Raw genomic sequence first — 16,980 nt, 5'->3', positions numbered from 1 at the left:
AACACTATCTACTTAGTATCTTTACAAAAAACAAAAAAGGAATTACTAAATACTTCAAACCATAAGTCAGATCTTCTAAGAATAGGATCATTCCTTTAAGAAGAGAGACATGACCAATATCTATTTAAACATTATGTATTGTGATAAAAATATTTGTCCATATTATAAAAATTGAATGGATTTTTCAAGATCTTCTTTTGCTAAGAAGAGGCCTTTGTCCTTGAAAATAACATGCAAATAATATTTAGGCTGTTAATTATTGTCATATTGTCCAATTTTCAACCAACAGGCTAAGAAAAAAAAATTATGTCTAGGTTAACAAATTGTTAATGGTTAACAGGCATTGCTTTTGAAGAGTATAAAAGGATTTCGGGTTGACTTTCAATATGAAGCAGCAAGTCCTCTGGGAGGAACAATTGACATCATGAAGTGGGAAACTTCTATTCTCTTGCTGATTCTATTCGGTTTTGCTGAACCAAAAATACTACACTCAAGTTCCTCAGATACAGGTAAGCCATCATTTGGAGGGCATATTTGATTAAATTTCTTTTTTTTTTTCAGCAAAATTAGCTTCAAATAATAATAAGGAAACTTACCCCAAAAAGGCTGATGTAACTTAAGATATTTCACAGGTGCAGAATGATGAAAATGCAATTAGCTAGTCGGAGTTAAAAAGGCATTGTAGAAAAGAATAACATAACTTGGGCATTTATATGTTTATGGCTTCAGTTTTCTCCTCTCTAAATGAATAAACTTCATGATAAAATAATTAGAGGGAGTTACAGCAACATGATGTAGTTGAAAGCTGGTCTTGAAGCCAGGAGACCTCGGTTTAGTATTGACCCTGGACAAATCACTTAATTTCTCAGTGTTCCAGGTAACTATCTCAGAACTTAAAGGGCAGAGAAGGTCCTGTTCTGCATTGATTGAGGAATTTTCCTGACTACGGGGTATCAATGAAATCAGTGAGATCACAGGTCTGGTTCCTATTCCATTAATGAAAAATTTAATTATGAAACTGCTTCTTAATGCCGTGGGAAACCATGGATAAGCTGTTCAATCTCTTTGAGTTTCTTCTCCTGTAAAAACGGATCTGGTAAGACTTTTGTGACTGTAATAACTAATAATAGCTAACATTTATATGGTGCTGTAAGGCTTATGGAGTGTTTAAGATGTATGAAATGCTTATCATTTGGCTTTCTTTACTAACTTCAGAGTTTCTCACAATGTTCTGTAAACTTTAAATCAATATAAAAATATGAATTACTATCACTGTGACTATAACCTCTAAGATCACTTGTAGCTCCAGAGTTCTGTGACTCTATTTAGTCTGCAAACTACAGACATTTAAATGTGTTAGCATAACAGAAAAAATAATTATTCAGAGAACAGCTAAATATTTTCCTGTTGTATGCTGAAAGATCACAAACCCCAAAACTATGGAGATGATTTATGACAATCATGGAGTTGGGTTCACAATAGATTTCATATAGGTTCATGGATCTATAGTTTGTAGGGACTTCAAAAGCCATGGAGATAAATTAGACAAAACCAAATATAGATTATTAAATTCAGGCCAATATAGTTAATTGATTTATCCAGGATCACATAGGCTATAGGTGTTAGAAGTGAATTTTGAGGTGAAAGTTCTGAATCCAGATCTAGTGTTCTTTCCATAGTATTTTAAAAATATAGTCCCTCTCTTTCTTCCTGACCCAGCTCAAGCATTACTTTCTATATAAAACTTTTCAAATTATTCCCAGTGTCCTCCCTCACAAATGCTTTTGGATTTGTATTGATTTGTCTTTATTCTCTTTATAACAATTCTGATGATTACATATTGACATGTGTGTGTGTTTGTATGTATAGACTCATCTGTTAGAAGCTCCTTAAGAGGAAGGATTGTTTCATTCTTTGTATTCCCAAAGCCTAGCATACAGTAGGTACATTAAAAAAAAAAGTTCATTGCTTGATTATTTGATTGATAGTGTGTTGTCTCTATGGGAAGCATATCAAACTTATCAATACAAAATTCCAGCTTTTTGTTGCTTCTGTTGTTGTTAACTGGCCTCTCAGATCAGTTAAATGATCAATAACAGCAATTCTTGAATTGCATAGACTCATGGAATCTCAAACTCGGAAGGCATCTCTGAAGTTATCTCGGATAATTTTGCACATGATTTAATTCAACAAACATTTGCTATGTTTCTCTTTATTGTCAGGGACTAGGATGATTTAGGACAATCATACTTTGAATTTATCCTATCCTTGACAGATCTCTGCTTCTAGTCACCCTGGCTCCATATTAGTGAATTTACATGTCTAGGAAAAAACCCCAAGAATCATGATTTACATAAAGAATCTCAAAAAGTTTTATATTCTTCAGACTTCTCTTTTGGATGAAAACCTGGAATTCTATTTTTAAATTGTTATTTATTTAGTTTGTGATTTACATAAAGAGTCTCAAAAAGTTTTATATTCTTCAGACTTCTCTTTTGGATGAAAACTTTGGAATTCTATTTTTAAATTGTTATTTATTTAGTTTTTAATTTATGGGATAAAACAAGTATTTTTATAACAGTATAATAAAAAAGATGATTACTCATGAAACTGCAAATTTATTATGCACAAGTTATTATTTCTTTTAAATACAAAATAAAGTTATCATGTAAATTTCTTTCCCTTCTTTTTTCCTGCCCTACCTAAATACATTCCTTAGTAGTAGATGAAATTCTCTAGCTAAATATAAGTAAACCAAGAGTGAAAACTATGTGTATGGGGGAGGGAGGAGACAATAGCACAAGGAGAATAGAGAAAAAGGGACAATTAGAAAGGGGGGGAAAGAAAGCAATTAGAGAAATGGTGTGACTGTCTTAAAGATAATCTGGGTAATGGTGGCAGCAGTAGGATTTGACACTACATCAAAAAGTATGAATTTTAACTGTGGTAGAAAAAGCTCTGTAGAGAATTTCAGCTATTATTCACTAACTATTCACAGGTTAATAGATTTAGATATGGACAGAACCACAAAGATTGCTTACAGACGAGGAAAACTCAGGTCAAAGGATTTACTCAGAGTCCCTTAAGTAGTAAGTAGCCAAGGTGGAATTGAATCCAACTCTTCTTCCTCCATAGTCAGTGCTCTTTACTCTACCCTTTAACTACATTAGTCAAGGGAAAACCTTTCTGGATATTGGTTTCATTGTTAAATGAAGGGATAAGACTGGATGGTCTCCACGGGCCTTTCCAGGTCTGTTTATAATCATCTTTTCTCAAAAAGGTATCTGAAATTGATCTTTGAGTATCAATTCTGCATGAGCATTAGGATAACAGCACTGCTCTATAATCTGGGGATCAGGCTTCTAGATTTGACTATTTTGCACTTGAACAAATTCTTTAATGTCACTAGATCTAAGTTCCCTCAGTTATAAAATGAGAGGGTTTAGACTCAATGAACTAGGGTTCATGTACATTTGCCTATAACTAATATTATTTTCCCAGTTGTAGGGTGATGTCTAAAATACCATTTTTCACAACTTCAAAAAAAATCTTGTTTTACAGTTTCAAGAACAAATCCTCCCCAATGCTCAACAGAAGGAAATTTGGTTGACATGTGAGTTTTGTTCCTATTAATTTAATTGCAATATATTCATGAATTATTAATATATAGGATGTCCCCAAAATTGTGGTGCATTTTAAATTTATTTGATGTCAAGATTTAAAACTAACCTGAGGCTTTTGAAACATCCTGAATAATTTCATTGGTTTGGAAAATATAAGTGTTTTACTATAATTTCATAAGAATTTAGCATTGAACTTCAAATAAAATGATTGTGTAAAGGGTCACTTGTTAGTCTTTGCTTTAGATGCAAGACTTCTTGAAATTCAAGTTCAAGGCACCTTTGAATAGGCTAGATGACCTTTGTAATCAGTTAAATGGCATTCAATTTTTTGGTCTGTAGATGACTCCAATTTAATTTTAAAAATTCAGGACCATTTAGTATCTAATTAATTATGACTTGTTCAGTGAATAAATAAGGGTCTTTGGCCCCTGATTCAATTGGATGACAATAGCCATATTCTCTCTTTACAGACATTTAAAATTTCAGAAGTAATTTTCAAAGGAAATGAGATGCTATTTCCTTTATTTGGGATTAATAAATTACCCTTCTGATTGCTGGCCCCCATTTCAGGAAGGTATGTGTGTCTAGGGAACATTCTAATTATTTCCTAAGTTCTCTAGAGCTTTTTAAAGGACAGTCACAGCTTTACACTAGAACCAAGAAGCCCACCTGGCATTGAATAAGACACTGTTCTGAAGGATTGATTTTTGAATGTGTTAAAAATAAATGCTGCAAAGAAATTAACTTCAAGGGCCAACTGAGCCAAAACCAGAAAGAAAATTGCTTATCAGGGAGTCAAGTAGGACACAAAAGAGAAACTAATTTTTACTGTCTATTCATTTTGTGTATTGAAAAAAGGGCAAGGAGGGAAAAGACAGTGAGTTTTTTGAAGTTTTATTTGGAGGCCCAGAGACCTCATTCACCTGGGGTAACCTAATTGGGAGGTATGCAGGTCATTAGAAAGTCAGGTGTTTTGAGAAAACATAAGCTTTATTCTTTTCTCCTTTGACTTTTAAATCACCATATGTTTTCTGTTTCAGTGCTACCATATTTTTTGCCCAGTTTATTCCAGAAGCCACTTATCAGGAAGTAAGCAAATTGGTTAAAGATTTCCTAGCTGATTTTGAGAAACCTGTGGCTAATGAAGACCCCAAAGACTGTTTACAAAGACAGGTAGGTATGACTCACAGTATCTTTCTGGTGCATAGAGTGAGAAATTCCAAGTATCTTCCTTGTTCTTACAAGAAAAGAACTGCTTTTTATTTCTCTTCTATATTAATTTTTTTTTCATTTAGTCTCAAGTATGGTAAAAAGTCTTCAGTTTTTCCATCAAAAATCAAGATTTTCTTTTTATCAAGCTACCTTTTGGGGTGAGATTACTAGGTATTTAAAAGACTGTGAAACATGATAGGAATGAGTTAGAAAAGGTGATTTCACATCCTGTTTGTTCCAGTTGCTTTTCTATATGTACTTTGAAAATCTCATTCCTTCTCTCTGCCTCAGTTTCCTCAGAGGGAAAATGAAGAGGTTGAACAAGATTAATTTAAAGGTATTTTTCATCCTAGGATTCTATGATCTTTGGTGATCATTGTTTTCTCTACATATTCAGATTCAGTTCTATCTTATGAACTGAATGCCCTTCTGAGTCATAGTTGAATCATAACTAAAGCTTCAATATTGATCTCACTTTTTTTGGAGTAACATTATTTTTAAAAAATTTTGTTGATGTCTTTGGTATTTATAATACTTTCATTTCCAGATAGACTTTCTCCTACCTAGTTAGCTAAATTTGGTAATAAATTAAAAAAAAAACAAAAAGAAGGGAAAATTATATTTAGTGAAACCCACCCATAGATCTATGATGTCTGAGAGTATACACAGTATTCCATAGCTAAAGTTTCTCATTTCTGAAAAGAAAGGAGGGAGACAGTCACGCATCTTTTTTCTTTCTTTTTTAAATTTTGATTGATTTTTGACATTTAAAAAAATGAATTCTAAATTCTTTCCCTCTATAAAGCTCTTCCCTCACCCAGGGAGAAGACAGGCAATACCCATTATATTTCACATTATCTTTTCAAAGTCAATCACAATTGTCCATCCCTTCTCCCCATTCCTCCCTCCCCACTTTTTTTCTGAGTCTAAATAAAAGCTATTTACTCTTTCTAAATCCCTGCTGCTGGCCATCATCTTTTGTTGGAGCTCTTTCACATTTGAAAGGAAAGGACCATAATGTGGAATGCTGTATACAGGGGGCCACAGGTTTCACTCATCAATCCCCTGCTGCTAGCTAACTTAGGAGCATAGATAACAGATCAATTAAGCCCCCCACCATCTCCTCAGCCTGGGCTCCCTGAGCACCTATGCAGAATGGGTAGAGAGAAAACCAATAGAGTAGAATCTCTTCTTTTTTTCTTGAGATATTTTCCCAGCTTCATTTGGATGAGGGGGCAGGTGGTATTGTGTAGGTTTTAATGAGCTTTGTAGAATTTCCAGTTAAAGATGCTTCTCTCCCCTTGTTCGCCCTCACTTTTTTTTGTATAAGCTATCTGCCCTGTTGGAAGAAATTTGTCATGAAAAAGATATCTCTGAAAAATATGGACTTGCTGACTGCTGCAGCAAAGCTGGAGGCAACAGATTAGAGTGTTTGCTGGCTCACAAACGGAGGAGCAGTGCAGCATCCATCCCAGAATTCCAAATTCCAGACCCTACCCAGAGCTGCAAAGCCCATCAGGAGAATCGAGTGGCTTTCATGAATAGGTGAGAAGACAGTTTTCCTCATTTACAGAGATGCTGATGAGTTCCCTGGAAGAGGCAAAATGTTGTGCTCAGCAAGTAGGACTCACCCCAGATTATTTCACTCTTGCTCAAACTGAAGTCATCTCTAAGGCAGTCATCTCGTGTATAGAATATTAACGATGGGTTCTTTGGCCAGCCTCTGAGTAAAATTCCTGATCTAAAAACATTAGGGAAAACTATTTCCTTAGGGGACAGTCTTGGTGTGGAGTCAGGAAGTCCGGATTATCTTTAGGTCCCAATCATTTATTGCTAAGTGATAAAACACATGATCCTATGGACAAAATCCATGGGGTTTTCTTGGTAAATATCCTGGATTTGTTTGCTTTTTTTTTCTCCAGTGTGTCTCCATTTTACACATGAGGAATTGAGACAAATAGGGAGTATATAACTTGCCAAGGTTACATAGCTAATAAGTATATGAGGCTGGATTTGAACTCAGAACTTCCTGACTCAGCCAAGGTGTTTATCTACTGTACTATCCAGCTGCCCATTATGTATTATAGTTATTAGTAGTAGAGTCTTATTTCCCCCTCTTCACACTAGACTATGAACTCTATCAGCCTAGCAGAATATAACACAGACAGTAGATGTTTAATGTTTATTTAATGAATAAGAAACATGATCTAAATTTTAAAGTTATTTTAACTTCATTTTTAAAAATCAGGGAAGCTAAACTTATCAGCAGGACCTAGAGAAATAATAAGATTATTTCTTCCCTTACTCCATGATGAGCATAAAAGTAGAAATCATCTACCTTTCTGGATCAATCTTTAAAACAAATCACAGAATTAACTGAATTCGCCTGCTCATTTTGTATGTGATTATAAATCTTGTCACAATGTATGCTTGATTACAGATGTATTTATGAAGTATCCAGAAGGCACCCATTCCTCTATGCACCCGCAATCCTTTCTTTGGCAGCCCGATATGACCAGATAATCTTCAATTGTTGCCAAGCTGAAAATGCAATGGAATGCTTCAATACCAAGGTATGTTGTGCATGTGAATGTGTATATCTACATTAACTTGATATTGTGGTTGAGGAAAGCTCCCAGCTTGATATTTATTAAAGAGAATTTTAAAGATAAAATTTGAATACTTCTTTTAGTCATCCATGGCTTTCTAGGAGTTATGTCTTGTTTCAACACCCAGGTCTTTTTTTTTTAACTAAAAGACTGACAGTTTGAGAAGTTGGAGAAAGTGGAAGGGATAAGTATGAAAGGAAAGGAAGGAAAATGGAACCTGAGGAAAGGAGAAGGAAAGGGAAATTTAAGGAAAGAGGGAGGGAGAGAGAGAGACAGGCAAAGAGAAAGAAAGATAGGAAGAGAGAGAGATATAAAAAGAAAGACAGACGCAGAGAAATAGGTACATACATACAGAAACAGACACAGAACCATAGAGAGATACTGAGAGAACACAGGAGTGAGAGCAACAAATAGAGCAGAAGTTAAAGAAACCCACGAGTGTTCATGGATTGTGGTATTATGGTCACACATTGAATAGCCCAGACATCCCTCTATCTCCTCTCCCTATGGTTTTTATCTGCTTTATCAACAGCAATCAAAACAACACCATAAAGGTTAATAATGTTATTAATATAACATTAATCCAAACAGTGCTATGTATTTAGTTTCCCAGAGGTCTTAGTGGAGTTTTAAGCTATTAAAGCTTCAAAATTTTGAAGAGGAAGAAAATAAAGCTACAGCAGGGATGATGATGATAATAATTTATATTTATCTAGCACTTACTATGTGCTAAATGTTAAATACTTTACAAATATCTTATTTGATTCTCACAACAACCTTGAAGTTAGATGTGATTATGACCTTCCTCCCATTTTATAACTGATATGAAGGACTGTGTGAGAGGGATAGGTGGGATGGTCTTTCCCTTGTTATCAATATCACAGAAGGGATCTATGGTCTTCAGTGTGTTTCCAGATCTCCTCATATGGACAGCAAAGAAGAAGCCAATGGATAAAGGAAGGGTTAAAATGGGGGTGGATAGAGACACAGAGAGAGGCAGAGAAAAGCATAATAGAAGGAATAAGCTCCTGGAATAGATGGGGGAAGATGAGATGGAAGGTACAATATGATGGGTTGCCATTGGCAACCTCATTCTCTGAATCTGAGGCAAAGCATGGGGAGATGATGCTACAGTGATTCATTGTTGGACTGTGGAGTAAAGGGAGCTGACATGGGCAGCTTCAGATTTTTTTCAGTGAAGTATGAAATAATTTCCAGGGCTGAGATCCAGATAAGGTCCAGGAACAGGGAGGGCTTGTGTAGGTGGGTACTTTCAGCATTGAATAATTAAAAAAAATTTCCCCAAACAGTTTCTCCTTCCATCTCTCCCTCCTAATAAATCTGTTCTCATTGCAACCTCCTATCATTTCTAGTCTAGGCAACTTTCTTCCTTCCAAAATCTTGAACCCTTAGTTAGCCAGTTCAATTTATACTACCCTTAACTCTTGGATTCCTCATTTCCTTGCCCTACCATTGTGTTCATTCCTTTCAAACACCAATTCTGTTTTATTTTCACCATTCATTTTTTGAGTTCTGCTAAATTTAGAGGTAGATAATCTACCTCTTTCTTTTTCCTTCCTTCCTCCTTCCCTTCCTTCCTTCCTTCCTTCTTTCCTTCCTTCCTTCCTTCCTTCCTTCATCCCTCCCTTCCTTCCTTCCTTCCTTTTTCTTCCTTCCTTTCTTTTTTTCTTTCTTTGTTTCTTTCTTATTTTTGGATAAAATTTCTCTTATAGTTCACTTTCTGCTTATCATACCTGTTCTTGGTTAGTTTGGAGGTTCAAAACTCTTATCCAATCCTCTTGTATGTATCAAGGTTCTGCCCTTAGGTCCTCTCCTCCTTTTTCTCTATTTTCTCTCTCTGTGATCTCATAAGCTGCCATGAGTTCAATTATCATCTCTATGCAGATGAAGACCAGATCAATATATCTCATCTTCATTTCTCTTTTGAGCCCTATCAACTTTCTATTGGATATGTCCACCTGCATATCCAGTAGACACTTAAACATAACATATCCAAAATAGAATTTGTGGTCTTTTCTCCTAACCCCATTCTTGCTCCTTTGTTGAGAATATTGCCATTCTTCCAGTCACTTGGGTCTATAGCCTAGGATCATCCTCCTGTCCTCTCTCATTACATCCAATCAAGTTTTGTTAATCCCTCTTCTTCATCATCTTCTATTATTTGTCCCCTTTACTCACAATCTTCACTCTACCATCTCCAACCTAGAAAAGAGTAATAGTTTTCTTATTCGTCTCCCTGTATCTATTACCTCCTGTTTCCAAACATCTGTCGAAGTGATATTCATATCATAGGACTTATCATATCATTCCCCTGTTCAAGAAGATTCAATGGCTCTCATTGTCTTTAGGAAAAAACACAGACTTTTCTGATTGGCACTGAGAACCCTTCATAACTTGGTTCCATCTCCTTTTAGGCTGATCACACCTTATTTCTCTTCTAGGTATTCCATCCAAATTCTATATCTCCATTTTTTTTGTGCTTTTGTATAGGCTATTTTCCATGCCATTCTTATTATCTACTTCTTGGAAACTCTAATTATCTTCAAGGTTCAGGTCAAGTCCCATTTCTTACTTTCAGTGGGCTTTTTCTGATTCTTTTTGATTATTGGTCCTCCCTTTTCCCTTCTCTCTTCTCCTCTCTCCATCACAATGTATTTATTTTGTGCATCTCTCTCTTTATCTGTAACTTTACTTTCTTAGCTGCAAAATGGGGACAAGAGCACCAAGCTCATGGGGTTGTTATAAAAGTCAAATGACATAAAATATAAAAAGTGTTTTATAAACTTTTAAGTGCTATATTCATGTTAGCAATGAATACTGTATTATTGTTGTTAGGATATAAGATTATTAAGTTTTTTTTTCACTTTTGATAGGCCATTAATAAATGTTTAGTGATTGATTGAATAACACCTCCAAAAGGGATTTGGAAAAGGGTAGGACAGGGATAAAATTGGGTATGTCTCAGAACCAGTTCTCTAACATTGGTACAATGCTTTTCAGGCCATGGCAGAGTGGTGGAGGGAGTATGTAATGATCTTCCATGTATGGTCACTTGCAGTTTTTCATGGGGCTGTTGGACTCATGTTTCAGAACAGCTCAACGATTAGATTGGGAAGGCTAAGCTCTGCTCAGATGGGGATGAGCGACCTTACATCTCTGTGATCAAAAGCAAAGAGATAGCAATCAGGTCTGAGTTAGAAGCAAGAGGGAGAACAGAAGAGAATGACACAGAATGAAGGTTCATTGCTGGAGCTGGGCAATTTGTCAAAATTAGACAGACTGAGCCCAAAAGAAAACAGGGTTTTTTGGTTAAAATACTTTTTGATTGATTAATTGATGACAATTGATCTATTAGGGATATGTATCATGAATTGGGAACATTTATCAAAGGATTAATCTTATCCCCATGACCATTCTATAAAAGATTTTTATTAAATTTAGGTCATTAGCTTATAAAGGGCAGCTAAGAATGGAATGCCAGGCTAGGAGTTTAGAACATTTATCTTTGATTCAAATTCAGCCTCAGACACTTACTAGCTGTGTGATCCTAGGCAAGTCCCTTAACCCTGTTTACCTCAGTTTTCTCATCTGTCAAATAAGCTGGAGAAGGAAAGGGCAAACCACTCCAGTATTCTTGCCAAGAAAACCCTAAATTGATCCAATTATGAAGAGTTGGACAGGAATAAACAACAAGCAACAACATTAGTTTCTAAACATTCAGTTTATTATTGCAATTCAGAGCTAGAAGGGATCTTAGAAAGGATCTGGTCCAACCCCCTGTTTTTATAGATGAGTAAATCAAAGCCTAGAGGTATTTGAATAATGGTATCTTACTCTAGAGTCAGCACTTTTTTGGGAATGGAGTGGGGTAGAAATATTTTTATATATCACTTTAAAGTTTGCAAAGCAATTTACAAATATCTCATTTGATCCTTATAATAACCTGGTAAGGTCATTACTATTATTATCCCCATTTTAAGAATGAGCAAACAGGCAAACAGGTTGTGACAGAAGTAATAAATATCCAAGGCTGTATTTGAACTTGGGTCTTCTTGAGTGTCTACTGAGCCACTTAATCCTTCCTCTCATCACTTTCCTCACTGTGCCATTTACATTTTTATAACATTAATATGTTTTAATTTTAAAAATTATTTATAAAAAGGACACACTAGTTATTTTTCTCTGTATAATTCCATGTTTTAAAATATGATTTCTTATTTGCTTGTTATTTTTGTCCTTTAAAGTATATATTTTTTTGCCATTCTATGTCTATCTTTTGAATCCAGGCAGCACCGGTCTTAAAAGATTTAAGAGAAAGCAGTTCAATCAGCCAACACATCTGTGGGATCCTGAGGAAGTTTGGAGATCGGACTTTTAAAGCCATGTAAGTTTCTAGTTCATGGGTCTGGATTGTTCACTGATTTCATATTGAAAGCAGAATCTTTGGTTATCACATCTTGTAGGAGCCAGAGTTACTCGGATCTCTGCCACTTTCTTATAATTATTCCCTTCATTTTTTTAGTCATGTCTGACTCTTCATAACCCGATTTGGGGTTTGCTTCGCAAAGATACTAGAGTGGTTTGCCATTTTCTTCAGCTTATTTGACAGATGAGGAAACTGAGGCAAACAGTTAAGTGATGTGCCCAGGGTGACACAGCGAGTAAGTGTCTGAGACTAGATTCCAATTTAATTCTTCCTGAATCAGGGCCTAGCTGCCACTGGTGTAAAGAACTAAATTCAAATTTGGCCTTAGTTGCTAGTTCCTGGGTGACTCACTTACCTCTGTCTGTGTTAGTGTCTTATAATGTAATATGGGAATAATACAAACACTTACCTCCCAAAGTTATTGTGAGGATCGAAAGGTCATATTTATAAAATGCTTAGCACAGAGGCTGGAACATTGTAGACCCTTAATAAAGGCTTATTTCCTTTCCTTCTTTAGTAAGGGGGAAAGAAGGATGGAAATGATTTTAAAATTGCATTTATAGTGATAGCATTGGCTAACATTTATATAATATTTTAGGGTTTGCAAACTGCTTTTATTTATTTATTTAGATTTTTATTTAATTTAAAAAATACCTTTTATTTTCAAAGTATATACGAAAATAGTTTTTTAACATCCATCCTTGCAAAACTTTGTGTTCTATATTTTTCTCCCTTCCTTCCCTCCATCCCCCCAGACAGCAAGTAATCCAATATATGTTAAACATGTATAATTCTTCTTTACATATTTCCCCTTTTATCTTGCTGCACAAGAAAAATCAAATTAAAAAGGAAAAAAGAGAAAGAAAACAAAAAGTAAGCAAATAACAACAAAAAAGGTGAAAATATTATGTTGTGATCTACATTCAGTACCAACAGTCCTCTCTCTGGGTGCAGATGGCTCTCTTCATCACAAGTCTGTTGGATTTGGTCTGAATCACTTCATTGTTGAAAAGTCATGTCCATCAGAATCGATCATCACATAATCTTGTTGTCACGTACAATGTTCTCCAAGTGCTTTCACTTGGTTTCAAAAAAAACACAAAAAAACCCTATGATGTAAATGTTATTATAGTCTCTATTTTGTAGATAAAACGAAGGCACAAAGAGCTTATATGACTTTTTCAGGGTCTCACAGCCAGTAGGTTTCTAAGTTAGGACTCAAACTCTTTCCTACACTATGTATGGAAAAAATTAGGAAAAAGATATTGGAGAAGGAAAATACCAGACAATGCATAAGAGAATGAGCTCCTTATATAGGAGTGAGATCTCAACTCACTCTGAGAGAAAGATTTCATCCAAAGGAAAATCTTTCTGAAGTCTCTTGGGAGACAAACTGGACATCAGAGGAACTGGCTTACCTTCCATATCTATTGTCCTTCAAGTCTTTCCTTGCTTCTTTCCTTGAGAGTGTCTAGAACCACATGTGACTCTACTTAAAAACCTGTGGATCCAGCACTACCCCTTTTGCGATATTAGTTTCAGCTTCTATTAGTCATTCAGTCATCCTATTTCATAGCAGATTGCAAAACATTCTAGGTTTGGATGGAAATCTGATTACACTTCCATCCACTTCCAATTTTTTTGGTAATAGAACATTGCCTTGAAAAAAATATATGTGATCAGATTGCTTACCATCTCAAGGAGGGAGGAGGGAAAGGAGAGAGGAATAGATTCGGAACTCAAAATTTAAAAAAAAAACAAATATTAAAAGTTGTCTTAACATATAATGGAGAAAAATAATTATTAAAATGTTTTTTAAAAGAAAGAAATGTATGTGTATCCCTCAAAAAACTGCACAAGATATCTCAATTTGTGTATTTTTAGGCTATGGAGACATTTAACTGGAAATGCTATTGGATTCTGAGAAATGATTTTCTTTCTTTTTTAGAATGCTTACCAAGCTGAGTCAAAAGTTCCCCAAAGCTAACTTTACTGTAATTCAGAATCTGGTGCTGGATGGTGCCCATGTCCACATGGAATGTTGTAATGGCAATGTACCAGAGTGTCTGCAGGATAAGGTATGACAGTATGAAGGTCCACAATTTCTCTATTGTGGGGGAACTCTACATTTACAATTTACCAACTCACAACTTGTCTATGACTAAGGCTAGAAAGATTAAGGACTGTCTAGGGATCACTTAAGCACAAGAATAGAACAGTAATGAGCAGGAGAACTGGATTTCTAAACTTAACTCATTACAAGATAGCTGAATTTCTGAACTAAGTTCAGAGACAAAGGATTGTAACTTGGGCAGTTGTAGGGCAGAATCCACCAATTAGAAATAGGAACAATCATTTAACACTTCCTAACTGTGTGAACCTGGGCAAGTCACTTAACCCCGATTGCCTCAGCAAAAAAATAAAAAATAAAAAAAAATAGAAATAGGAGCAATAAAAAGATACAAAATAAATCTTATTGTTTCACTAAAGATTACTTAACCAAAGGTTGAAGTTACTTGCTCAGAGATACATAGCTAATTTTAGAGGCAGGATTTAACTTTTCTTTTTGACTTCAAGTCCATTATTCTAGCCATTATTATTAGAGACACCTAAGTAAAAGTGTGTAGAGTACTCTGCCTAGAGTCAGGAAACTGACTTGGTCTAAATTATTTCTGAAAAGAGAATGTTCATAAATTAACTGAATGGGGATAGTCTTATTATATTGTGGGTCCTGAGTTTGAATTTAGCCTCAGATATGCTTGAGCTGGGTAATTTTGGGCAAATCACTTGACTTTTTATGCCTCAGTTTCCCCAGCTGTAAAATAGAGATAATAATAGGGTTTTTGTAAAGATTGAATGAGATAATATTTATAAAGTTGAGCACAATTAATGAATTCTTCCATTAGATTGTGAGTATTTTGGGGACAGAAACTGTATTTTGTCTCTTTTTTGTATCTCCAGGGCTTAGTACAGGGTTTGGTACTTAATAATAATAATAATCAATCATTAATATTATTATTATCAATAATTATTGACTAATTGGGACATAATAGGCTCTTAATAAATATTTGTTTCCTCTCCATTGTCTAAACATTTGACCTCTATACTTGACTAAGCCAGTTCCTTTGCTGGCCATTACAAATTATGCTGATGTCTCTAAAGAGGGGAGATGACCTCTGGGACATTTAGGCTTAAGGTAATGAGAAACAAAAAGATGCAGTGGAGAGAGTGCAAGGTTTATAGTGAGAGGAATTGAGTTCAAATCCTGATTTGGTCACTTACGACTAATATATCCTTGGTAAACCTCTCAATTTCCTCATCAGTAAAATGAAGCTTTTTGGGGGAGCAGATGACTGCTTGTTTCTCCATCTTACTGTGATCAATTAATCAGTAATTGTTCATTAAGTGCTAACTATGTGTCAAGCACAATAACAATCCCTGCCCTCAAGGAGCTTACAATCTAACAAGCTGGCCATGGAGTAGGGTAGGTAGGGGGAGAGGAGGAAATGAAGATACCTGATATGGAGGTCATTGTAGAGATAGCCCAGGAAGAGCCAGAAATAAAACCTAGAGAGGAATGAAGACATTTGGTCTGGTTCTCCTCAAAATGGAGATTTTAAGGAGAAAACCAGTCAACCACAGAGTGAAGAGGCCCCCAGAGAATAAAGTTCAGGGTTAGAGCAGAGCGCATTGTTTTATCCTTTCTACTCAGATGTGTATGTCATATCCTGATTTGATATCTTGTATATCTTTGTATTTTTTCCAATTTTTGGTGAATGTAGTGAAATTGTTATTTTCATGTCTTCCAGGTATCAGTCTATCTTCCAAGTTGTAATTTTTTTTCCAGGGACAGACAGCCATTTCAAGTTGGTTCATTTTCTTGCTCTGTGAACTAGCTTAATTCCCCTACATAAACCAACAAATGTTCATTTACTGAGCATGCTTCAGGTGCCCAATACAGGGAACTCTTGTGGCTAAAGAGTCACTGTAACTTTTTGTATATCATCAGAGTAATACCTAAAATCAATGATGGCAGTTTTCTGAGTCTATGGATGGAGAATGGTTGTTGTAACTCAATTTTGAGGTTAGTTAAGCTACTTAAGTAGAGTAAGTGATCATCCATCTTTTGAGGAATTAATAGGTAGGGATTCCAAAATCTCTCTTCCCTTTATGGGGATTTTATCATTAGAGATTCATTTCTTGGGGTTCAATGACTTTGTTAATGTTTACACAATAATAATCTTCAGAATTATAAATAGTCATATGAGGGGGTCGTCCCTTTGGTTATCAACAAATACTTTTACAAAGTTTAGTTGACTATTAGATAAAAGAAAGAAGAGAACAAAGTTCAAATTCTTAGTGGATGGGAACAAAAAAGAGGGAAAAAGGAAGAGGGACCCAAAACTGATTTAGAAACACAGAATGTTAGCACTGCAATGTATCATGGAGACCAGAAAGGCTGACTCCCCTATTTTATAGATGAGTAAACTGAAGTTCAAAGACTTATCATATATTTAGCACCTATATGGAACTTTTGACAAAGATTTGTAAATATTCTCTATTTTGCTTTCATTTGATCCTCAAAACTACCCTGAGAAGTAGGTGTTATTATCCCCATTTTGCAAATGAGGAAACTAAGTTTGAGAAAAGCTAAGTGACTTCCCAGGGTCACACACTTAATAAATGTCAGTTATGGAATTTGAATGAATCTCTTCCTGTGTCACCTATTTATTTCAGGAGAATAACTCAAGTGTTCTGAATTCCAGTGTAGTGCCCATTAACGACACTGACTCTGCCTAAGCTAACCTAGAAAGTAAATATTGCCAAGTAAAACATGAAAGCTGATATTGTCATTTTCTCTTTTACAGAATGAAATTATGTCCTATGTCTGTTCTCAAAAAGATATCTTGTCAAATCAAGTCCAAGAATGCTGCACATTGCCCTTAAGAGATCGGGGTGAATGCATAGTTGGTGCAGAAAATGATGGTCAGCCAGAAGGATTATCTCCCAATCTAAGAGGATTTTTAGAAGAAACAAAGTTCCACCTATATTCTTCAGCGGAAAAAGATCTCTTCTTGGCAAGGTAGTA

At 35.3% G+C, this 16,980-nt stretch overlaps 1 protein-coding gene across 1 annotated transcript in view; it reads left to right on the top strand.

Annotated features, from left to right (window-relative positions):
* Positions 1–386: 386 nt before the first annotated feature.
* AFP (alpha fetoprotein) overlaps positions 387–16,980 on the top strand; it is a 34,537-nt gene continuing 17,943 nt past the window's right edge. Inside the window, exons 1-8 of the mRNA XM_051964882.1 lie at positions 387–509; positions 3,562–3,613; positions 4,664–4,796; positions 6,166–6,380; positions 7,276–7,408; positions 11,752–11,849; positions 13,840–13,969; positions 16,760–16,974. Of these exons, the coding sequence (XP_051820842.1) occupies positions 425–509; positions 3,562–3,613; positions 4,664–4,796; positions 6,166–6,380; positions 7,276–7,408; positions 11,752–11,849; positions 13,840–13,969; positions 16,760–16,974 (1,061 nt within the window). The 5' untranslated portion in view covers positions 387–424. The remainder of the gene's footprint in view (positions 510–3,561; positions 3,614–4,663; positions 4,797–6,165; positions 6,381–7,275; positions 7,409–11,751; positions 11,850–13,839; positions 13,970–16,759; positions 16,975–16,980) is intronic.

This window comes from Antechinus flavipes, chromosome 6 (genome assembly GCF_016432865.1).
Source record: "Antechinus flavipes isolate AdamAnt ecotype Samford, QLD, Australia chromosome 6, AdamAnt_v2, whole genome shotgun sequence".
Classification (NCBI taxonomy): domain Eukaryota; kingdom Metazoa; phylum Chordata; class Mammalia; order Dasyuromorphia; family Dasyuridae; genus Antechinus; species Antechinus flavipes.
The sequence above is the reverse complement of the archived record's forward strand: the minus strand, read 5'-3'. Positions and strand labels throughout refer to the sequence as shown.